The following is a 25,217-nucleotide window of genomic DNA, read 5'->3' as shown; positions in this document are numbered from 1 at the left end:
GGCCCACAAACCGTTGGCTCAATTTTTTACACGGGCGTAAAGACCTGAGGTTCTTAGTGGAAAGATACACCTTTTCTCCGACCCTCAATTCCCACTGAGGTGTTCTGTGTTTGTCTGCTTGTAGTTTGTACCTGTCTTTAGCCTGTTCCAGGTTTTTTACAAGCCAGGGCCAAGTGTTCCTCACTGTGTGAGCCCATTTAGACACCTCGGGGGGATCGCCTTCTGGTGGGGTAGGTACAGCCCCTAATGGTCCAAAATCCATTCCATAAACTGCTTTGAATGGGCTCACCCCGGTTGCAGAGTGCACCGAGTTATTGTAGGCATATTCTGCCAGTGGCAGCAGATCAACCCAATTGTCTTGGTGATAATTAACAAAACAACGCAAATAACATTCCATCACCGCATTAACCCTTTCGGTCTGCCCATCCGTCTGGGGGTGATAGGCAGATGACAAACCCAACTGCACACCTACAATTCCTAAGAACGCTTTCCAGAACTTGGACACAAACACGGAGCCCCTGTCACTCAGGACCTTCCGTGGAAATCCGTGCAATTTGAATATGCAGTGCACAAACAAGCGAGCCAGTTTATGTGCAGATGGCATCCCTTCACACGGCACGAGATGAACTTGCTTAGAGAAAAGATCCGTGATTACCCACAGGACAGTCTTCCCCTGACTGGATGGGAGGTCTGTTATGAAATCCATCCCAATCACTTGCCAGGGTGCCTCGGGAGTTTCTAGGGGCTTTAATAATCCCGGGGGTTTTCCCATCAAACGTTTACTAGTTGCGCACACAGGGCAGGATTTGATAAATACTTCGATGTCTTGGCGCATCCCAGGCCACCAAAACTGTCTTCTTATTAGGTGTAAGGATTTAGCAAACCCAAAATGTCCCCCTATTGTTGAACTGTGGCTCCGTTCCAATATCTCCCGCCTCAGTTCCCTGGGCACGTAATGTTTGTTCTTACAGATACCGTTTTGGTCCGTCACCTGGGATGGGATAGATTCTTCCTCCCGCTCCCGTTGAAGAGCCTCCCCCCACCTTTTCTTGACTGCCTCCGGGAGGCTTTCTGGAACTGCCCAGAGGCGGGGAATGGCAACATCCGACCCCGGCAAGGAGATGGGTATCGGCCCTTCAGCCTGGTCCCTTCGCTCTATTTGGGAGCTTTCCCCCCCCTCCCCAGCGGTTGTGGTTGAAAGTTCTCCGGGGACTGCTGGGGATGAGGAGGTGGGAGCGACCACATCTCGAGGGAGACTCGAACTCGAGTCTTGTGCCGCCGCGCGGCTTTGTGCTCTGGTCAGAACTCCTGCACTATTCCCCTCTGGAGTCAAACCCAGGTGTTCCCGTGTGAAGAGAGAACCCACCGGCCGCTCAACCTGACACTCATATTGCGGCATGCGAGACAGTCCGTCTGCTAAGCAATTTTCTTTCCCCGGCATATGTTTGATGGTAAAGTTAAACTTAGAGAAAAAACTCGACCAACGTACTTGTTTGGCGGACAGCTTCCGCTGACCCAAAATCGATTCGAGATTCCGATGATCTGTACAAACCACAAAGGGCTCGGCCGCTCCCTCCAGGAACTGTCGCCAAACCATGAGCGCATGTTTAATTGCCATGGCTTCCTTTTCCCCAATCGGCCAGTTTAGTTCAGGACCAGAGAACTTCTTAGAAAAATATGCGCAGGGTCTAAGCCTCCCTTGATCATCCCTCTGAAGGAGTGCGCCTCCCATCGCCTTGTCCGAGGCATCTACCTGTAAAGTGAATGGCCTGGAGCAATCTGGGTGCGCCAGAATGGGTTCAGAGGTAAAGCGCTCCTTAAGAGTTTCAAAAGCCGCCTGACACCTGGCGGTCCAAGGTACCTGGTATTGTGCAAAAGTGGCCCCTTGCCCCTTCCCTTTGGTTTTAAGCAAATCAGTAATAGGCAAAGCTATTTGAGCGAAATCCTGAATAAAATTTCTATAAAAGTTCGCAAACCCCAAAAACTGCTGAACCTGTTTGCGAGTTCTGGGAGGTTCCCATTCTAACACTGCCCTCACCTTCTCCGGATCCATGCTTAACCCTTGTGGCGAGATCACATAACCCAAAAACGACAATTGGTCCTGGTTGAATGCACATTTTGATAACTTAGCATACAAATGATTGTCCCTTAGACGACGCAATACCTCCCGCACCAATTCCCTGTGCTCTGCGGGATCCTTGGAGTAAATGAGCAAATCGTCTAAAAAGACTACCACACCTTTAAATAGGAGGTCGTGTAGAATCTCATTAATTAATTGCATGAAGCACGAGGGCCCCCCAGACAGACCAAACGGCATGACTAAAAATTCAAACAACCCATAACAACAAGAAAAGGCTGTCTTAGCTTCATCCCCCTCCTTGATCCGGACCCGGTAGTAGGCTTCCGCCAGGTCAATTTTCGAGAAAATACAACCCTCCTGTAACACACTCAGGAGGTCTGGGATTAAGGGAAGGGGGTAGGCATTAGTTTCAGTAATCGCGTTAAGCCCCCTATAGTCTACACACAGTCTGAGATCAGATGTACCTTTCTTCTTCACAAAGAAGCAGGGAGAAGAAAATGCAGCTTTGGACGGTCGTATGAAGCCCCGCTCCAAGTTCTTGTCCAGAAATTCTCGCAGCACTGCTTTCTCTTGAGGACTCATGGCATAAACTCGGTCCTTGGACGGTTTAACGTCCTTAATCAGTTCGATGGCACAATCCGTAGTGCGATGAGGAGGCAATAAGTCACAGTCCGTCCCCTCAAATACATCTGCGAAATCACTATATTCTGGGGGCAACGTGGGTTCCTCCAAGGCAGCGGCGCTTCCCCCTTCGCCCCCGGGTAAATCATCCCGGCTGTGTTTTTCGCACTGAGGAGCTCCAAACACCACCCGCCTTTGTTCCCAGTCAATGCTCGGGTTATGTCCCGCCAACCAATTAACGCCGAGGACCACCGGGTAGGAAATCTTAGGCACTACCGTGAAGTGGATCTGTTCCCAGTGGTTTCCCACCCCCAGCCACATCTTGCGAGTGTGCAAATGAACCGGCCCCCCCCCGCAGGTCACTCCCATCCATTTGATGGAAATGTAAGGGTTGATCCAGTTCTCGAGTCCCAATTTTCAGACGTTCTACCACCGCCTGATCAATTAGGGTCCGGGAGCACCCGGAGTCCACGATAGCCACAACGGCCACCGGTTCCCCCCCTTGGGGATTTCGTAATACAACAGGTATCAACAATGTCTCTCCCTGGTCACTCACCCTACCTGGAGCCGGTTTGGTTTCTTCCAAGGGTGCCCTCTGTGCCGGTTCCCTCACAGAAGGCCGTCCTCGTTTTTTGCCGGTGAGGGGCTTCGGAAGCTATCTCGGGTGCCACGGTTGTGGAGATCCGATGAGGTTTCCGCTTGCAGGGCCGCCGCCCCCCGGCGACCGTTCGTCCCCTCCACTCTCCTGTGCTCCAGGTTCCGAGGTGGTGTCGCCTCCCGCTCTTGTGTCGCCCTGTTGCTCGTCCCTTCTGACGGCGTGTTGGTACATCTTGCTGCAAAATGACCCATCTTCCCACACTGAAGGCAAGCTCCCTCCCTGAACCGACGTGCCCTGTCGAGACTGTAGACTCCTCGATGTCTTCCCTCTCGCCGGGGACCTGCTGCGCTGTCCCCTCTCGTGGGCGGGATAGGGATCGTCTTCGAAGGACGATCCTTGGAGAACTGGAGGGTAAGCTTGCGGTTCTCCACTAGAGCTGCCAAATTTACCCACTCTTCCACTGACTCTGGATCTCCCAAAGTCAAACAGCCATCCAGCACTTCCCACCGCAACCCTTCGCGGAAATGCTGGACCTTTGTGGCCTCACTCCACTCCCTTATCTTGCACGACAAAGATAAAAAGTCCTGTGCATACTCACTTACTGAGCGGGCTCCCTGCTTCAAACGACGCGTGGCAATCTTTGCTTTTTCCCCCCGGTGGGGGTCTTCGAACCGGCGTCGTAGAGCGCACAAGAACTCATCCAGGGATGCCAAAACTCGGGGCATAGTTTCTGCCGCTGTCACTGCCCACTCCACTGCCTCCTTCTCCAGCAGGCTGATCACATACCTGACCCGAGCTTCTTCCGAGGCAAAGGTCTCCCCCTGGTCCTTCATAAAGCCGGAGATTTGGAGTAAGAAGTGAGACAACTGTGAGCTGGACCCGTCGAAAGATACCTTCAGGTCTCTGGCCGTAGGGCGTCTGGGCGTGGGAGCCTCCCCAACAACGAGCGGTCCTGTAGTCGGCCGTGAACCCGTTTGGGATTGTTGCACGGGCTGTCCAAGCCCCCTCACTGCCCCTAGAACGGCTGCCAGGTCTCGCTGCAAGGTATCTAGCTGAGTCTGCAGGTCCCGATTCTGCAGAACGAGCATCTGATTCTGTCCGCGTATCAGAGTGGCCGCTTCTGCAGTGAGGGTCGGGGTGTGAGCGAGCGTGGGGTCCTTCCACCCTTCCCCTTCTCCATACCAAGCGGCCAGCGGTCCCCGGTAGAAGTCGCCTCCTGGTTCTGACGCTGCTCTCTGCCGCTGCCCGGTCTCCGAGAATCGGGGGGTCCACGTCGGCCTCCCAGGGACATCGGTAGGCCCGGGTGGGCGCTGCTCCGGGGTCGCTGCTCCTTGACCAACCTCAATATCAGCGGGAGTCTGCCGAAGCTCCTCTCCCGCGTTGAGCGGGACCGAGGGTGGTGCCGACATCCTAATACTACTTCTAACCCGAAAACAAAAAAGGTTGGGATTGTAACGTACTGTCAGGTTCTAGGACTCCGTTGCCTCTCAGGAATCATCCACTTTACTCCAGACGTTAGCAGAGAGTTTAAAGTAGAATTTATTTGAAAGGAAGGGTACAGTAACCTATGAAACACAACGTTACAATGGCGCCAAATCATTTGGAGGGTATTCTTATAGTGTACACAAGCTAGCATGTTTACAAGTAACATCTTTGAAATGCAAAACATCAGAGGTTCCCCAATACCAAGAGAGAGAATTCACACCTTAAGATCAGAGCAGGATTACAATCAGGAAGTCACTTTGAAGTGGAGATCTCTCGAGCCTTTTGGCTGTTGCCTCTTCCTTCCCACGGGAAGGAGAGATGAAACGAAAGTCACCTCGCTATCCAGGGTCCGATTGCATGCCCTCGCTGACAACCACTCTGCGCCACGGGGCTCTAGGCGTCTGCTAAAGCTGAGGGTTTGGCTGCGACCAAACCGTCGTGTCCTTCACTTCATTCTCTGGATCAAATTGCCGAAATTGCTATCCCCCCCCCCCCCACCACCCTAATAATTTTTTTTTTAAAAGCACTCTGTTGTTTCACGAGAAGCCTATTGCTACCTTTGCAAATTAGATTAAACCACGCTGGGACTTGGCTTAGACCTCTACATTCAAATCCCTATTTTTGGAAGATTGCATTATCATGCATAATATCATCTAAAATATTGCTCAAAGAGGGTAGTCAGGAATGACATTTTTTTTCGGGTTAGTGGGTAATTCGGTTCAGATCCCTCTGCTTCCGAATAGTTGGAGCTGTGGATACAATTCTGTAAAGCGGCTCAAATGAAAAACTTCGACTTAACAGGATGGAGAAAAGGAGCTGGCGGCGGGGCCCCTATACCGAAATTGCTATTTAAGAGGAGAGGTTTCCTAGCCAGGTTCAGCCCCACGCTTCGGTCTGAATCATAGAGTTGGAAGGTACCACCAGGGTCATCTAGTCCAACCCCCTGCACAATGCAGGAAATTCACAACTACCTCCCCCACACACATCCAGTGCCCAGAAGATGGCCAAGGTGATCTCTTCAACTTCTGTTTGCCTCCAGGACTTGTCCAAGGTGGGAGGCTTACCTAGAAGCGCTATAGGCGCCCCACGATGAGGCAGAAAGTTCCCTAGTTGAGTCTACGACCCATGCTCTGCTCAAGATCGGGCGCAAGATGGAAAGCGAAGGCCCCCAGCATCTGCCCCAGCATCGAAAAGAAAGCCTTCCTATTTTCTACTCAGCTCAGGTAAGGACACGTGTAAGGATGTGTCACTGGCAACCAAGACCACGTTAATTCATGCCATCATATTCCTATTACTATGTATGGGTGTGAAAGCTGGACAAAGAAAGCTGATAGGAAGAAAGTGGATTCCTTTGAAATGTGGTGTTGGAGGAGAGTGTTACGGATACCGTGGACTGCCAAAAAAATAAAAAAATAAAAATCTAGATCAAATCAAGCCTGAACTGACCCTAGAAGCTAAAATGACTAAACTGAGGCTATCATATTTTGCTCACATTATGAGAAGAAAAGAGTCACTAGAGAAGACAACCATGCTAGGAAAAGCTGAGGGCAGCAGGAAAAGAGGAAGACCCAACAAGGGATGGATGGACTCAATAAAGGAAGCCACAGCCTTCAATTTGCAAGATCTGAGCAAGGCTGTTAAGGATGGGACGTTTGGAGGACATTGATTCATAGGGTCGCCATGGGTCGGAAGCGACTTGACGGCACATAACACACACACAAGGACACGTTGGGGTGCTTCACTGTGTATGGATCTCATTCTGAAAGGCTCAGTTTCTCCTGAGCAGAAGTAGCGCAGAGGAATCGGAGCTGGGTCTCCGGCCATCCCTTCCTTCTGCAGAGGCCTTTTTAGCCAATAGGTGGCACACAGTGACCACATCCATTGGTCAAAAGAGGGGACTCACGCTGCCTCCACACTTTAAAACACACACAAACACACACACACAACCCCTCGGCGAGTTATTTCCCCTCACTTTGCAGCCTTTCGGCTTCGCCTGCCTGTCCCCCCGGGGCTCCCGCAAGCCCAGGTATCTTTCAAGGAAGGTATATTGCAAAAAAATCACATTACAGATGTCATACACACGGCGGAGCCTATAAAAACGCGTTTACAATGGTAACTTTAAAAAACGAAATTGATAACTTTCAGATGGACCTTTCTGGTACAATCGGCAACCTCCATATGTTTCCTTGTCGCATCATTCATCGCGCCCCGTCTCTCCCGCCCCCACAGCTGGAGCAGGTAGGGCTTCTTAAAGGATGGTCGGTGTAATAGGAGAGCCCGCCCGGTCTGAAGACGGAGGTTTCCATTAAAGGCACACGCACCAGCCGCCTCCCTCGGCTTTCAGGCGTCCCCCCCCCCCACCACCACCACCCAAGTTCTTGCGGGACCGCGGGAAGCTGCAGCGTCCGAGGGGCGGGCGGCCTCTGACTGCCCAGAGAGCGGGGAAGCAACTGGCCCCACTTCCCTGTCCAAACTAGGGTTTCTAGTGAGACTGAAACCAGGGCAGGTTCCCCCCACACACACACTCCTAGCCCCCATCTGCAGGCTGCTTCTGTTGAGGAAGGACGAGGCAGCCAGGAGCCTCCCATTCACCCTCCTGGATCTCTGGGCTCAGGCTTAACTAGCAGCAAGCTCCGGGGGAACGGGTCGGGGCAGGCATGCGTTTGGGGTTCAGGGCAGCGACCAGACTCCACAGAAACGGGAGCGTTTGCACGGACTGCTTGATTCGTTTGAATCCGTTCGTTCGTTTTGTTTATACCCCCACTTTCAGAGAGGCTTGCATCAGCCTCCTCTCCGCCCTTTCACCTTCACAACAACCCTGTGAAGTAGGCTGGTGGTGGAAAGGGCCCTCAAGCCCCAGCTGACTTATGGCGGCGACCCCGTAGCGTTTCCAAGGCAAGAGATGTTCAGGAGGCGGTTTGCCACTGCCCGCCTCCGGGCGGGCTGAGAGAGAGCTGAGAGAACTGAGACTGGCCCAAGGCCACCCAGCAGGCTGCACGTGGGTAGGTTAGGCTGAGAGAGCTGTGGGATGGACCCTCTAAACCATGGGTTCTCAACAAGGGGGGAATTCTTCCCCCCAGGGGGAATTTTAGGGTTGGGGGGGATTGGGACCACTGTTCAGCAAAGTGGGATGTCCTGTAGTTTATGTACAATCTGTAAAATTGTAATTTGTTTTTAATTTAATCTGCCACATTCAATAAAGTTTACCACTAGCTTGGGAAGGGGGGAATTATATTCTGAACAATGGTGAAAGGGGGCAACGGAGCAGAAAAGGTTGAGAACCACTGCTCTAACCACTACACAACGCCCTGACACCATAGGCTTCGAGGCGAGAGCTGGTTTCCTGGGGCATCTTGCTGCGTTTTGGGGAGAAGGGCGAAACCGGACCAGTCTCATTTTTAACTCAAGAGAAATGAGAAGGACTTGTAGCCCAGTCGCACAGGGGCCGGGAGCCTCAGAAGGGAAGTAGGAAGCCCCGTGAAGCAGGTGGGGGATCCTCCAGCCGACCAGCCCGAAGCTATGAGGATGTACAAGAGCATAAGGGGATAAAACAAAATATCACACCGTTCACGTAAGTGTGTGTGAGCCTGCGCCTGAGGGACAGGAGCACCATCAACCCCCTCACCCCACACCAGTGATTAAAATGGGGACAAGCAGGGCTTCATCTGAGATAGTCTGCTAGTTTTGTACGGCAGGGCTCATCCTGGAACCTTAGAAATAACGATAGGGTGTCTCTGGGCGTGTGCAGAGTGCATCTCTCTCACTAGTCAGTAAACAACCCCTCTGCTTTCCGAATAACACTTGGGACCCGGCAGATTCTCTCCCCCCCACACACCACTTTATTCTCATTGCTAATCATTAACACAATTCTATAATTAACACAATCTCAGGGCATATGCAGAGTGCACATCTCTGACTACACATGAACATTGCCTTAAACTGAATCAGACCACTGGTCGATCAAAGTCAGTATTGTCTACTCTGACTGGCAGTGGCTCTCCAGGGTCTCAGGCACATCACCTACTTGCCTAGTCCCTTTAACTGGAGATGCTGGGGATTGAACCTGGGACCTTCTGCATGCCAAGCAAAGGCTCTACCACTGAGCTATGCCCCCTCCCCAACAGTAAACAACCCCTCAACTTTCCGAATAAAACATGGCACCCAGCGGATTTCCTCTCTCTCTCTCTCCCCCCTTATTCTCATTGCTGATAATTAACACAATTCGACCCAAAGTTAAACGCATTCAGTTCCCTTTATTTCTATAGGCAAAACATACCATTAACTACCCTCCCACATCCTAAGCACACATCCTAAGCCCCAGTGAGTAGACTCGAACAGGATTCAGAGCAGACCTGTTTAGGATTGCCCTCTAAAGCTCAGTTTGGGCCGGACCGGTGCCTAGCACCACTCGGGTTTCCATCCACAGCATCTCTTCGGCAGCCCCTCCTGCAAGTAAACTGCCCCCCCCTCCTTCCCTCCAGGGTGCTGCTATTGGGCCGCCGCCAGATCCACGTGTTGTTAGGGTGACGTCCCTCTCTGCGCTTCCTTCTCCTTTTCCCACGGCTGTTGTGACCCCTCCTGCTCCGTTCGTAGAGATGCGGAGACAAAGATGATCCACAAGCCGCTTGGTTCTCCCTTCCGGGATCTGATGTGACGCCTTAAAGACCAACCAGTTTTTATTCTGGAGCTCACTGGGAGGTCTTGAAACGCCGGAACCACGGATGGGAAAGGGATCTATGCAAACTCATGCGGGGTGGAATTATGTACAGTTCAAATGCAATTCCCCCTGGCTCGGGAAACTGAGCGCTACGGAGGCCTTGGTCGAAAACGCACGGGAGGTTTCGCCTGGGATTTGCCGCTCTCTAAATGCACATTTTCCCCAGCCAAATTCTCAAAACTCAACAAGAAGCCCCCATGCAGAGTTCTGAGAATTCAGATGGGGAAAATGTGCATCTGGAGAGCGGCAAATCCAAGGTAAACCCCCCCCCCATGGGTTTAGTTCCGGATTCGGCAGGATTGATCGAGTGAAAGGGGGTCGTGAGAAGCGTAGGGGCCCTCCGGGACCCCGGCATTCGGGAACGAAGCAGCTGAGCTTCTTCCCGGTGCTTAGATCCGCGCGAGAAAGCGGATGGGATGGGGGTGGAACAGAGAGGCGTATATAGGGAAATCCTATTTTGGTCACATTAGAAGACAAGGGTCACTGAAAAAGACAGTCATGGTAGGAAAAGTTGAGAGCAGCAGGAAAAGAGGAAGACCCAACAAGAGATGGACTGACTCAATAAAGGAAGCCACAGTCCTCAGTTTGCAAGATCTGATCAAGGCTGTCAAAGATAGGACATTTTGGAGGACTTTGATTCATAGGGTCGCCATGAGTCGGAAGCGACTTGACGGCACTTAAAACACACACACACATATCGGGAAAACCTTAGTACTCCTGCTCAGATCCTGTTTCCTCGAACTGGATCCCCCCGGATCTTGAAAGTATTGCAATCGGTGCTGTGGGACACAGGCAGGACAAGGCTGCTGCAGTCGTCTTGTTTGTGGGCTTCCTAGAGGCACCTGGTTGGTCACTGTGTGAACAGACAGATGGACTTGATGGGTGATTAAGAGCGGTGGCTTGGAGCGGTGGAGTCTGATCTGGAGAACCGGGTTTGATCCCCCACTCCTCATGAGCGGCAGAGGCTAATCTGGTGAACTGGATTTGTTTCCTCACTCCTACACACGAAGCCAGCTGGGTGACCTTGGGCTAGTCACAGCTCTCTCAGCCCCACCCACCTCACAGGGTGTCTGTTGTGGGGAGGGGAAGGGAAGGTGATTGTAAGCCAGTTTGATTCTGCCTTAAGTGGTAGAGAAAGTCAGCATATAAAAACCAACTCTTCTTCTTCTTCTTGATCTGATCCAGCATGGCCTTTCTTATGTTCTTATGCAGCGCTATTTATTTCCTATCAATAAGGAGAGGAAGATCCACTGGGAACCGGAGCCACTAAACGGAAGGGCGGGCCGAGGGTCGGTAGTAGAGCATCTGCTTGACATGCAGAAGGTCCCAGGTTCAATCCCCGGCAGGTTGAAGGGACTAGGCAAGTAGGTGATGTGAAAGACCCCTGCCTGAGAGAGCCGCTGCAGGTCCGAGCAGACAGTACTGATTTTGATGGACCAAGGGTCTGATTCAGTATAAGGCAGCTTCGTGTGTTCATGACTGGCTATCGGGAGCAATGCTTAAAATAGTTTCAGTTGTTGAGGTGTTTATATACCTTAATATGACATCTCTTTTTTATTGTTAGCTGGTGAAATACTGCACCTGGTCTTGTGGAACTTTAACAAATTGACTGATGCGCAAGTGGGGGGCCTGCAAAAACCCATTCGCCCCTTCCACAGGACTTCTGGCTCTGCGCTGTGTAGCCTCCAGCCAGTTGTCCCCCCTTAGGTTGAGGCCTGAAACCCTGGAGATCCGCTGCTGGTCTGAGTGAGTAGACAAGACTGGCTTCGATGGACCAGGGTCTCATTCAGTAGAAGGCAGCTTCATGTGCTCGTGGGAACTCCTCGAGCTGCTGCAGCGCAGCCCTCATCCGCTGGAATCCGGTTTGCTTTAATCGGCTTGTGGGCCAGGCGGGCGAGGACCGCTGAGCTCGCGCCATGGCACGGCTGGCCGTGCCAAAAGGAGGAGGCCAGCGCCGCTCCCCGTCCGCGCCTCCCGCTGAGCCTGGCTCCGCATTCAAGAGCCGGGGTGCTAATAAACCAAGGCCCCTCCCGTCGGCCGGCTCCGAGGGGGAGCTCGTGGCGCACCTCGCCTGCTCTATCAGCAGCGCTCAGCTGGCCTCGGAGCCGTGCCAAGCGTGGCCCCCACGGGCAGAGCCAAGCCAGGGCTTCGACCTCCAATGCCTGGGGCTTTCAAGGGCCCAGCCAAAGGAAAGGACGGCGACGGGGCGTCCCTCCGCTCAACTGGAAGCGCCTGACCCCCCAGGCGCCTGGAGCTCTGTCTTGGCCCCACGTCTTGGAAGAATAATAGAATTATAGAGTTGGAAGGGACCACCAGGGTCATCTAGTCCAACTCCCTGCACAATGCAGGAAACTCACACGCACCCCCAGCGACCCCTACTCCATGCTCAGAAGATGGCCAAGATGCCCTCCCTCTCATGAACTGCCTAAGGTCATAGTATCAGCATGGCTGACAGACGGCCATCTAGCCTCTGCTTAAAAACCTCCAGGGAAGGTTACCACCTCCCGAGGAAGCCTGTTCCACCGAGGAACCGCTCTGTTAGAAAATTCTTCCGAGAGGCGCCTTCCTTAACGGAGCTTTGCCTCCAGTGGGGCTCCAGCAAGAGCTCGTGGGGTTGGCCCCCTGTGTTAAAGGTTCACCCCCTGTGTTAAAGGGACTCATCTTGGGGTTCACCCCCTGTGTTAAAGGGACTCATCCCGATCCTAAAATCTTATTGCAAACCTATGGGACTCATCCCGATCCTAAAATCTTATTGCAAACCTATGGGTCTTACTTCCAAGATCCCCCCTCCTTTAAAAAAAATATGGACGTCTAAAACTTTTGATTTAGTTAACAAGCACCAATTCTTTCTTTACGCCGGCGTCCCCGAGCTTAATTTGGGTGTGGCGCGTCTTGCTAAGGTGACAGAAGCGGTGTCAGTGAGACCGGACGACGATGAGCCGGGGCAGCTCTTTTAGCAAATGCAACATTTACCACCCCGAAGGAAATTCCGTTCCCGGGTTTGCCGAAGGCACCGGTTTTGAACAAAAGCGCACGAAGAGACAGATGTTGAGAAGGAATCCGGAATTCTTCTAGCGGAGGCCATTCCCCACCCACCCCCTTTTCCCTTCAATTATAGGGGATGGGAATCAAGAGCCCTGACTCCGTTTACACAGGCAGAGCAAGAACTGGCCCGCAGTCCTTTCGCTCCCTTTTCGCCACACGTCAGCCAAAGGTTGACGAACGAAAAGTTTTTGGTGGGCTCAGTATGAGGCCAAACTGCGGGGAAGCCCGTCCGTCCAGGCGCCAGCCCGTGAACTGCAGTCTACAGCTGGTTCTGTCCCAGCGCCGCATCTGTCGATCGCTGGGAAAGGGATTCACTCTGCATTAAGTTGTTAGTGCCCACGCCTCAGGTGAATCCGCATCAAATCACTTTTATGCATGAGCGGTTTTGCCTTGGGTTTTTTTGCTGCTTTCTAGATGTGCATTTTCCCCATCCGAATCCTCAAAACTCTGCACGGGGGCTTATTTTTGAGTTTGGAGGATCCGGATGGAGGGAATGTGCATCGAGAGAGCGGCAAATCAAAGGCAAAGCCTCCGTTGCATAAATAGAAACGTTTACATGAAAGTAAATTTCGTTGATTTCAGACTTAGCGGCGAGGCCCATCGAAATGAAGGGGGCGCAAATGTATCTTCAGACCGGACGGCCCTCCTCCGCCGGTTGTCACTGAACTCAGCGGGGCTGCTAATCTCACGGAGTCATTTATGTATGAGCGCAGCGCAGAGAGGTGGCGGCGCTTCCTCGCGAGTAAGCTTAGTGCGCCGCAGGCAGAGCCAGAAGGCAAGAAAACGATGCCGGCGCCTGGCATCCCAGAGGGAGGAAATCAAATGGATCCCTTTGGTTTCCTCCGGGGCGGATCCTCCGACTCGCTTCTGCTAAGTGTTCCTTCAAGGGGGGAAAGACTTCCACCGAGTTGCCCTACGGACCGAGAACGGGTTCCGCTGAGGGAGAAAAAGGTCTTTCCCCGTTGAAGGAAGACTTGGTGGAAGAGAGTCACCGAAAGCAATCCTACACTGGTCAGCTCAGAAGTCCCATTTTACTCATGGGGTTTACTCCCAGGAAAGTGTTTTTTTGGATTGCCGCCATAAGATCCAGCCCCTTGAGTGCGAACTCCACATAAGGGGAAACAGTGGATCGCCCAGCAAAAGCTGCGCTCATGCTGCGCCTCTGTTTGCGTGGGATCCTGCCCGGGAACTCCGCGGGAGTTCATTCCCAGTCTCTTTGCCGCCAAGGCCGCCGGAGCGCACAGAGTCGAGGGGAAATGGTCTGACGCATAAAAGTCTTTTCCTCCTCCCGGCTCCTTTTTTAATGTCGAATATTTCTGGATCGGCAACACGACCTTTGAAGTACCTATTTGGATTGGGTGGGTTTTTATGATCGCTTTGTGAGCAGGCGGGGAGGGGAAGGAACAGGAAATCTGGCGCAAAGAACACCCGCAAAGTCCTGAAGAGCCAAGCTGGGTCTCCTTCGGATGCTCCCCCCCGGGGGGGGGGCGGATGACAGCCTGCCGCGGCTTAGGGCCATAGCTGCGCTCTGGGGAGAAGAAAACGAGATAACGGTTTCGTGGATGCTTTCGGGACAAGTCACAAAGCGTAAGCTTCTACGCGCCTGGGACTGGTTAAGGGAGCAGCAAAGCGACTGATTTATGGCTCAGATCGTTTCGGGCGCGCCCTCTCTCTTGCTCAGCGCAAACTGGACGATGCTAACGCAGCCTGGCCCCTGCCTTTCAAACTGGGTCGTACTCTGCACCCTGGGAGCACAAGGAAAACTTATGAACGTGGCTCCTTTTTTTAAAAAAGGGAGTGTTTTTTATTTTATCCCATGGGAACGAACACCTTGTTTGGAGAGAAGGTCTGGTCTCAAGAAAATTTAACGCCCAATGTTTAGGATCGTAGAGGACGCACCTTTACTTGAAAGAGGGTCCCAGGGAAATTAAGGGAGGCGGATGGGAAACCAGTTCGCAAACAAATAGGGTTGGGTAGGATTCCTTGGCAGGGTTATCTGGAAGCAAGTGAGACCACCTAATAAAGGTATTCTCTTGTCTTGTCTTGTCTTGTATTGACTTACCAGCAGCATAGGATCGGCCCCCACCATGTTAACATCCCAGTCCCAAATACCATGTTAACATCCCAGTCCCAATTTGGGAACCTCTCATAGATTTAGGCTGAGCTGACTTCAGTTGGACGTATTTACCGGGGTCTTTGGTTAGAGAAAGGTGTCATAGATAGTTGAATACGTACATACACACATAAAGTCCACTTTGGAGTCAAGATCAGATCGTATCATAAAACGGTATAAGGGCAAGTCTGCCCCTCAAGTGTCAACACTTGGATGGAAATCTCAAGCAATCAAGTACTTCGGCTGCAATGTTTCCTCTTCTGAGACTTCCACACAAGCCTTCGGCTCCGGTGAGTTCCGGACTGAACTGCGTTGCCTTCATTAGGAAACGTGGGAGCACGAGCACCATACACGATGTACTCCCGTTTACACCGTTTGAAATCTCTACCAGCGTAACTGCGGCCATTTCTGCATGGGAGGTTTTGCCTTGGATTTGCTGCTCTGTAGATGCACATTTTTTTCCCATCCGAATTCTCAAAGCTCAAAAATAAACGCCCATGCAGAGTTTTGAGAATTCAGATGGGGGAACTGTGTATAGAAAGTGGCAAATCCAAGGCAAAACCTCCCATGCAGAAATGGCCAGGTTTGATCTGCGACGCCACAACAGAGGCTAGAATTGACTGGTCAGGTTTTCCTTTCCCTCTCTCGCAGAGGAGTTCTAAACATGACTTTGCAGTCCCTCTAAGTAAAATCATTATTCATAGATTATCAGTTCTGAAACCCGCCTATTCATTGGGAATGCAGAATAGACATAACCTCTTTTTAACACCAAAAATTGTTCGCTCCCATACATTTCCCCGAAAGGTGGTGGGGATCGCTTTGGGCGTTCTTTCTCTTTGCGGGCATTTGTCAGAAAACTGTATGAATCAAGGCGTTTCAATCGTTCACTGACAGCCAGTGTGGTATAGTAGTTAGCGTGTGGAAGGAGGATCTGGGGAACCCAGGATCGAATCCTCGTTCTGCCATGGGAGTTCACTGTGCCAGCAGCTCACTGTCAGCCTAGCCCACCTCACAGGGTTTCTGATGTGAGGATAAAACGGAGGAGAGGGAAAGGACGCTTTGTATCCGGATGGGGGCGAAAGGAGGGGGGATAAATAAAGTAAATAAATAAAAGTTCATGCTATTAAATAACTTTTTAAAATTTATTTTGCAAAATGTCTACCCTGCCTTTCTGCCCTCATAAAAGCCACCAAGGTGGCTAACCGGTTTAAACACTAAATAATAAAACAACATCTTGAAAGCCATTTAAACCAACCCAAAAACACATCGTTAAAACAATTAAAGAGCTAAAATAAATACAACAACATTAAAACAACAATTCGAACACTGGGCAAGAAAGAGGGATCACTGAGGCAACAACTAAGGAAACAAAAAAATCTTCACTGGCTGGCTGACGAGGATAACTGTTGGGGACTGGGGAGGCAGTTCCAGAGTTTTGGTGCCACCACTGAAAAGGCCCCCTGTCCAGCCTCCCATGGCCCGGGCAACTGAAGCAGAGCCGCGGATGACGGTCAAGGTAGTGGGTGGTCCTCCACCTATGTCAGCCCCAAACCAGGAAGGTCAACACTAGCACTTTGCATTGTGGCCTAAAGCAGATCAGGAGCCAGTGTAGACGGGCCAACTGAAAAATAGTAAGCCAAAGAGCAAGACACTGAAATGATTTCGGGAAGTCTCAGGCGAAAGCAATAGTCGATGGGGCGTAGTCCTTGCTAAGTTTAAGCAGAGGCTGGACAAGCACTTGTCAGGGATGCTCTAGGCTGACCCTGCATTGAGCAGGGGGTTGGACTAGATGTCCTTTATGGCCTCTTCCAACTCTATGATTCTATAAGTGAGAGCAGGATTACAGCATACCCGCCCCACTCCCGTGGATCGGGTGAAATCTTTGGCAGTAAATACGTGGGCACTCACCTGGCCCTACTTCACTGGATATCGTCCTGGCAGTAAAGAAACACAGGAGAGCGCAGCAAACCCCTTCACCACTGAGTTTCCCCTTTGTTTCCTAGGAGTAGTAGGACACGCGGGCCACTTTCCATTAGCAGTAAACCTGATGGAACTCAAGGGGACGTTACTCTGATCTGGGGCTGGGAGGGGGAAAGATGGACCCCAAATGTCCGACTCTGCCCAAGGCGAGGCCTGGCGGGCCATTCAACGCTCAGCCCAGCCAAACCCCGCTGCTGAACTGAAGTTCAGACCCTTCGCTTCCATTCAGTGGTGAACCAGCAGTCCAAGGCCGCTTATGCCTGGGAGGTTTTGCCCTGGATTTGCCCCTCTAGATGCACATTTTCTCCACCCGAATTCTCAAAACTCTGCAGGGAAGGGGGGGGGGCTTCTTGTTGAGTGTTGAGAATTTGGTTGGGGAAAATGTGCATCTAGAGAGCGGCAAATCTAAGGCAAAACGTCCGGTGCCTAAATGGCCCAAGTCTTTGATGGCAGAATGACGAGACGAAGGGAGATTCTGGTCAGTCCGCCTGTCTGTCTGCAGAACTGAACCGCGACTGACCAAAACGCCTACTGAAAGGTCTGCCCCAATTTCTTGTGCAAGGGGGAGAGAGAAATTAACTCCAGAGTGGGGGGGGGACACCCCAAACTGTAGGTACTCTTTCCTTTCACACTTGCAAAATAATGCACTTTCAGTCCACTTTCAGTCCACGTTCATGATTGTTTACAAGTGCATTTTGCCAGTTCACACAGTAAAATCCAGTTGCAAAGTGCATTGAAAGTGGTTTGAAAGTGCATTATTCAATATGTGTGAACGTGCTTTCTTTCCAGAAGTAGAATAGAGAGGAGGTCCTCGGCCGGCTAAGATGTTCAGCGCCTGTTGTCTGCCTCCAGGGTCGCCAGCCTGGGTGGGACCTGCGGAGAATGCCTCCTGAGCCGGGTGTGTTAGGGGGCAACCCGCTCTGGCCAGGCTGCTGCGGAAGGGCGCGCGTCTCCCTCCCTGCTCGCCTGGGCAGGGGAGGGGGAGTCTCCTGGAGATCCGGGCGTGGAGAGTCCCCCCCCCCCGCGGAGAGCCCTGGGCTCCGTCACCACCTCCGCACGGGCTGGAAGGCGTCGGTAGTCCAATGCCTAGGGCCCCACGGCAGGGGATCCGCGGGTTGGGCAGGAGCTTGCCCGGAGCGCTGGCTTTTTCGGTCCGCCGGGTTACTCGGAATCAGCTGCGTTAGGCTCGGTGGCCCTCACTTCGCAACGAGGGCGCTGATGGCTGAAGGGTGTGCAAATGGCAGGCCATTGATGCACGGGAGGTTTTGCCTTGGATTTGCTGCTCTCTGGATGCACATTTCCCCCGTCCAAATTATCCGAACTCAACAAGAAGCCCCCATGCAGCGTTTTGAGAATTCAGATGGGGAAAATGTGCATCCGGAGAGAGGCAAATCCAAGGCAAAATCTCCCGTGCAGAAATGGCCAAAGAGTGAAAACGCTACTTTAAAAAGAAAGGCAAAAGCAAGCTACCTCCGGAGCTTTTGATCTTCCAGATTCTCTTTCTCTCGTAAATTCCGACCTCTCTCACAGATGGATTTGGATTTTGGCGACACGCTAAATTCCACCCTCAGAACGCTCCTAATGGTTACGTTGCTTAGTTTCCAAAGATGCATCATTTTTTCCAGAATTCAAAACCAAAATTAAAAAAAAAAACACCCTGAAGTCTCCTTACTGCTTCACATTTTGCTGTAAGAAGGAATCAGAGTGTGTGAGAGAGAATACCCCTACAGAGTGGACGGGAAACAGGGCCTTTGCTATTGTTTAAAAGGGGGCTAAGAGGCAAACAGGCACCCTTCTATAAGAAAACGAACAGGTTACAGAAGAAAAACCATTAGGCAATTTATGCATGGATGGTTTTGCATTGGATTTGCCGCTCTCTAGATGCACATTTTCCCCATCCAAATTATTCGAAACTCTACACCAGGGTTTGAGTTTTAAGAATTTGGATGGGCAAAATGTGCTTCTAGAGAGCAGCAGATCCGAGGCAAAACCTCTCATGCATAAATGGCCTTAGTCTATTAGTTCAACGTTTGCAAAAGCGAATTAGGGCAGTGAATCCTAAAGATCCCAGAATCCGGTACTTCCAAGTACATTTGTTTCGGATTCTGTCGTGAAACTGCACCCAGAGTATGCCATTCACTTCAATGGGTCTCTCCCACCCCCACCCCCAAGTTATGGGAATGTGACTTGCCAATCATTGAGCTCAGAAAGATGTTCCAGGACAGCACCTCCGTCTTGCATAGTCCTGGAATCTAGTTCATCAAAGGGAACCTTATAAAAGCAACAAGGGCTGGAACCGTCATCCTACAGGGTGGCTTGCCCTGAATATCTGCTACAACAGAATGCCTAGTTTAGGGGAAGACGACATTTGTAAAAAGCGTGTGATGGCCTGAAAATGATTATTATATTATTATTATCGAGATAAAGTTAGCAATGCTATCTCGTTTGATTTATTTTATTTTGTGACTGTGATATTACTGTCCTGGGGGAGGAAGGCAAATTTCAATCAGTAAGATTGACTTCCAAGTTTATGGTGCTGAGGAAGCAGTTTTCGCAGAAAAGGGTGACTTTAAAGCCAGCTCCTGGCACAGAGATGAAAACGCCAGTGTTGCTTATATTTTCATAAATGAATGGAAAATATTTCGTTGGGGTATGATGTCTAGCTTTCCTGAACAGGGAAGAAATTCTTCCCAGGCTGTGCAGCAATTGATAATCATAGTCTTTTTTTTTTTTTTAAGGACGAATGGGTTAATTAAATAATGAAAATAAAATTACAATATCTCGATAAGGACGGTTTATGTAAAGACAACAGGTATAATTTAGACAAATGCAACCAGGCGCACGACTGAATTTCGACAAAATGTATACTTAAGGAGATTTAAAAGCGATCGTTTGGGAAATTTATCTGTCCACGTATGGATTGCTTACAACAGTCTTGTCAGATGAGAAACAGATTAATAGGGAACGTTTCCTATTGTTTTTATAAGTGTTGTCCATGAACTGGGGATTGTTACAGATTTCAACCCGCGAATGTTTTGAAAGGGAGCGTTAGAGTAGAGCAGTGGACGGCATCGTGCTCAGGTTGGCTTTTGGGCATCCAGATCCTATACACAGAGAAAATTCTTAGCAAATCTACTCGGTAACTATTCAGTGGGGCTTACTCCCAGGCCAGGAAAGTAGTTTTGTATTGGACTTGACAAACTGCAGGAGCTAAGACGCCAGGACACGTGGAACCTGTTCCCACCGGAAGTGCCCCTGCGCAAGCCCCATTCACAAAGAAAGCGACGTCCTGCGTTTATTCAGGATCTCTCCTTTATGTTTTGTTTTTTAGTGAGCGTGGCGTATGCGCAAGAGAATTTCCTAGTACATTGTGATCTACGCCTTAGGAGCGGTATGCAGTTTGAAACATAATGCAACTTCTGCCCCAACTGAATGTTTAATATTATTCTATTTGGATTTAATATCATTCTGTTTAACATTATTCTATTCGGATTTTTAAAAAAATGCATCATTCAGCCCATTGCCATATATGTGTGTGTGCGTGTGTGTGTTAAGTACTGAAGGGGGGAAAAGACCTGTCATTAGAGGGCATTTTTTGCCCAACATACAAAGAAAACAAACTCATGCTTAAAATGAATCTTTTTTTTTTAATGGTATTTGTTTAGATGGGGAGGGGAATACGAGGAAGAACCACTGCATCGCCTGAGAAGGCTACTGTAGATATATATCCTGTTTTCTTGCAATAGCTTTGAGTGTTTGGTCGCTGTTGCTCCCATTTTACAGATGCAAAATAGCGTTGTGTGGCCCAAGCAAGGAAAGGGTTTTTGGGGATGTCATAGGAAGAGAAGGGCGGCCAGCACCCCTTAGATTTCCTCTCCCCTTCCCACGCACTTTCGTAACCTTGTAAAGAAGCACCCAGCTTGGGGGGGGGGGGAGAGAGAGAGAGAGAGAGAGAGAGAGAGAGAGAAATCCTTCCCTTCTGATTGGCCGAGGCCCTTTCTTGATTGACACCCGTTCTCCCTCGCTGGGCTCCGCCCCTGTCCAGCCACTTTATTGACACTAATGAGCCAGTTCTTCCCACCGGTCTCCTGCCTGGAAGTGCTGACAGATCAAGGCAACAAATTTCAATTACAAGCCCTAATTTGTGTCCGCAGCGCGTCCGTTCCCCATGTCAGAGCTGTTTGGCCCCTCAGACGAGGCAGAGCCTGCAGGAGCAGAGGAGAAGAAGGAGCAGGAGCAGGAGCAGGAGGGGGAGCAGAGAAGCGCCTCTTTTGCAAGCAGGAGCCGTCCGGCCTCGGGAAGGGAGCGAGCGAGAGCCCGGGGGGCAGAGTCGCGCTGCAGCCTCTCCCGGGCCGCTGGAAGTCGGATGTAAGAGCCGGAGGCGAACTCGGCGCGGCCTGGAAGGCGGCGGAGGCGAGGAGGGCTGGGAGCCCGCCGGCCCGGGCATGGCCGAGAAGCGGAGAGCGTCGCCCTGCACCATGCTGAGCCTCAAGGCTCACGCCTTCTCCGTGGAGGCGCTGATCGGGGCCGAGAAGCAGCAGCAGCAGCAGCCGCAGAAGCGGCGGAAGCTGGCGGGAGAGGCCGGCGAAGAGGCGGCGGCGGCCGACGAGGGCGGCAGCAGCGGCGGCGACAAAGGCTCCAGCGAAGGCGCGGACAGCGACGGCGCGGCTTTGCAGTCCAGCGCGGCCGACGGCGAGCGGAGCCGCGGCGCCCGGGCTCTGCCTATAGGTCAGTGAGTCGCCAGGCCCCGACGGCCAGACCCCCTGGGCTCCGGCGGGTGGGTCCGGGCGGCCTCGCCGCTCCTTCCAGGGGAATGGCTGGCAGCCGCCCCGTCCGCAGAGGCGATCTTGCCGTTGATGCACGGGAGGTTTTGCCTGGGATTTGCCGCTCCCTAGATGCACGTTTCCCCCATCCAGATTCTTAAAACTCAAAAATAAGCCCCTGTGTATGTGCATGGGAGGTTTTGCCTTGGACTTGCCGCTCTCTGGATGCACATTTCCCCCATCCAAATTCTTAAAACTCAAAAATAAGCCCCTATGTATATGCATGGGAGGTTTTGCATTGGACTTGCCGCTCTCCGGATGCACGTTTCCCCCATCCGGATTCTCCAAACTCTGCATGGGGGGGGGCTTATTTTGGAGTTTTGAGAACTCGGGTTTGGAAAATGTGCATCGAGAGAGAGGCAAACCCAAGGCACGACCTCCCGTGCAGCAACGGCTGCGGGCTGCCCGGCTTTGCGCCCGGAAACGCGGCCCGGGTTGCCTCTCCCGGGCGGCTGTCCCTACCCAGAGCCTGCCGTCATCGCCTCTGTCGTTTCTGGCTGGATCTCCCTGGCGCGCTTGCCGCTCTGCCGGCCCCAAGGGCCGAGGGGACGACGAGGTTGCCAACGTCTCCAGAGAGCGAGGCTACGACCCTCGACCTCGGTTTGGAGCTGTCGGCAAGGTCCTGCTGCCGGGCTGCCAGCTTTTCCCGGCCTGGCTTTCTTTAAAGCGTTTCCGCGGGAAGCCTGCTCTGCCCCGTTCTTTCTATTCCGGAGTGCGTTTCCCCTGCTGATTGCAGCCTTAGGGCGAAAGCGCACGGTCGCTTGAGCCTCCTTTCTTCCCTGTTCCAGCCAGGATTCAGCCAGGATCGAACGCACGTTCGTGCGTTCGATCCTGGCTGAATCCTGGCTGGAACAGGGAAGAACGTTCGTGCGTTCGATCCTGGCTGGAACAGGGAAGAAAGGAGGCTCAAGCGACCGTGCGTTTTATCCCTTACTATCCGGATATTTGTGCGATTTCCCGCTAACCGAACACCGAACTCGGTCCCAAAGGAGAGAGTTTAAGGACGGAAACGCATGGGATTTCGCCTGGGATTTGCTGCTCTCTAAATGCACGTCTCCCCCCAGCCAAATTCTCAAAACTCAAAAATAAACCCCCACGCAGAGTTTTGAGAATTCAGAGCATACATCGACAGGAATCCTTATGAACCCTGGTCTATTCTGACGGCTCTGTCGCTCATGGCACTGCGGTGTGCTTCAGCTGAACTTCCCTGGTGTTTCAAACCCTATTTGGACTGACTTCTACGGTTATTTTAAACTCTTCCCCCCCCCAGTTGTAGTATCAACAATTCCTTTAAAATGGGGGGGGGGAGAACTCCCTCCACACGTTTTATTATTATTATTATATAATACTAGTGTGGGGACCTTTTAAGAATATGTGCTTTCGAGGCTTTGTTCTTAATTGCCCCATTTGGATGAGAAGCTCAACCATGGCAACGAAGAATGTTTCCCTGTTTTTAAGTATGTGCTTTAGTTGCTTGAAATAAAGCATTATTTCACAGACAAGAAGCTGCAAGTCTTATTAAACATCTTCTACATGTGGCGTACTGTAATATAGAGATAAATCTGTGAAACCTTAAGGAGCAATATCATATGTATGCCCTATAATATATTCCCTCTGGGGCTTGTTTTGTGCTGATCCCTCACCCTATAAAAATAACGAAAGCGAGCAAATTATAGTTTAGGGTTTTTTTTTTTTTTTTAAAAAGACCATTTTCTAACCCCAGTGAAGCTGTCGATGTGCATTTCACAGGTCTTAGAGGGTCGGTGATTCAAAGTAGTTAACCCACTAACACAAGATGACGGAGGCCTAAATGCCATCCATGAATACATATCCTTATGCTTAAATCGTCTTGATTTTCGTAGGCTGCAGGCGCTCGTCGCTTTCTTGGGACTGCACCTCCTTTGCAGGAACGGCGAGTGAAAGATGAATGAACGCGAAAGAGGTCCACCTAGGCGCGCCCAGCTTGTTTGCTTTCAAAGCGACATTTGCAAAGCAAGGGCTTTTTCACGGGACTGGGCCATTTCTGCAAGGGAGGTTTTGCCTGGGGTTTGCAAATTTCTAGATGCACATTTCTCCCCCCCCCCCATCTGAGTTCTCACAACTCTGCAGGGGGGCTTATTTCGGAGTTTGGAGGAATTCGGATGGGGAAAAACGCGCGTCTCTCGAGCGGCAAAACCTCCCGGGCAGAAACGGCCTCTGAAAACCTGGGACGCAAACTTGCATCGCAAGGAACGGCCTTCCGCTCAGGAAGAGACCTGCTAAGAGAGCGGGATTTCCACTGCCATCCAGGGGCCCACGGGGGGGGGGGGTTTGCTCCCAGGCCCGCCCGCCCGAGGAGCAGCGGCTTTCTTCAGGGCCTGCTTTCGAGCAGCAGGCCCGCCCCGTCCCCTCCGGCCTTGGCGCTGTCCAAGCGCTCTCGGCTTGGGGCCTTTCATTCCCGCCACGTGGCCACCCAGCGGCCCTTTCCTTGAGTGAAATCCCTTTCGCTTCTCCCCTAGCCAACAGAAGCTCGTGCCCGGCCACCCGCTCGCTCCCTCTGGCCATTTACGCATGGGAGGTTTCGCCTTGGCTTTGCCGCTCTATAGCTGGGGGGGGGGGAAATCCCCCATCCGTATTCTCAAAACTCTACGTAGGAGCTTATTTGTTAAGAATTCGGACTGGGGGGAAATGCGCATCCGCAGAGCGGCAAATCCAAGGCCAACCCTTACGCAAATATGCGTAAACGGCGTCTCTGTGGGCGCTCAGGGCCTGAGGCGCGCCAAAAGGAGCGGAGAAGGCGCAAAGCCCCCACGTGCCCCTCTCCCGAAGGCGCGCGCGGAGGGAGGGGAGGAAAGCGCCTTTACCGGCTTCAACCGTCGCTTTTAACGGCTTCAACCGTCGCCTCTGCCCTTTCCCGCCCCAAATGGAGGCCAGACGTAGCGGGGCTTGGGGGCCCTGTGGGGCCGCTTCCGTGCGTGACACGGCTTCTCTTTCTCTCGACCCCCACCCCGCAGGCGAAGAGAGCTTCTTGAGGGCCGCGTCGCCCCCGCTGTCCCCCGGAGGCCCCGCCAAGGCGGCGGCGGGTTCGAGGCCGGCCTCCCCTCCGCTGGCCCCGCAGGTGCCGCGGGTGGACCTGCAGGGCGCGGAGCTCTGGAAGCGGTTCCACGAGATCGGCACCGAGATGATCATCACCAAGGCGGGAAGGTAAGCCCCTCGAGCAGGCCCGGCCAAAGGCGCGCGTTTTAAGTTACTGCGCCAATGTCCACGATCCAAAGCGGAAGGCAGGGCCCAGTTCCTGCCGCGTGGGCGGGGATGAGCCAAAACTTCAAGACGCGCGGCCTTCAGGTCATCCGCGCTGGGATCCCGTTGTTAATAACGCAGGCTTGGAAGCAAATCCTGAAATCGAAATCATTTCCAAATGGCGTTGTGCACTGGGCGCAAAAAAAAAATCCAGGCAAGTCGGTGTATTTTGTGTAGGACCGATCATTAGTCCGCTTGATTCGGCGACTTGCAATTTATTTTAAAGTGCATGGCGCATATTTCAGTGGAAGTTTACAAGAAAGGGTGTTTGCACGCTGGCAAGACTTGGAAAGCCGTTCAGCTGGTTTACATTTGATTTGTTTCAAGGTAATGGGTGTGTGGTGTGCTCAGTGCAACTCTAAACCATCCACATTAACAGGGATCCAGGAGTGTAAACCTTTGTATCATCTTTAGAAGGACAGACCCCAGAAAGACACTTTTTGCCATTTGTTTTTTTAAAGTAGTGTTAAAATATA

At 51.9% G+C, this 25,217-nt stretch overlaps 1 protein-coding gene across 1 annotated transcript in view; it reads left to right on the top strand.

Moving 5' to 3' along the window:
* The first annotated feature begins 21,084 nt into the window (after positions 1-21,084).
* The window catches only part of TBX18 (T-box transcription factor 18), a 31,935-nt gene continuing 27,802 nt past the window's right edge, over positions 21,085-25,217 (top strand). The window contains exons 1-2 of the mRNA XM_056856469.1: positions 21,085-21,367; positions 24,456-24,645. Of these exons, the coding sequence (XP_056712447.1) occupies positions 21,085-21,367; positions 24,456-24,645 (473 nt within the window). The remainder of the gene's footprint in view (positions 21,368-24,455; positions 24,646-25,217) is intronic.

Source organism: Euleptes europaea, chromosome 10 (assembly GCF_029931775.1).
Source record: "Euleptes europaea isolate rEulEur1 chromosome 10, rEulEur1.hap1, whole genome shotgun sequence".
Classification (NCBI taxonomy): domain Eukaryota; kingdom Metazoa; phylum Chordata; class Lepidosauria; order Squamata; family Sphaerodactylidae; genus Euleptes; species Euleptes europaea.
Note: the sequence above shows the minus strand (reverse complement) of the source record. Positions and strands in the feature narration are given on the sequence as shown.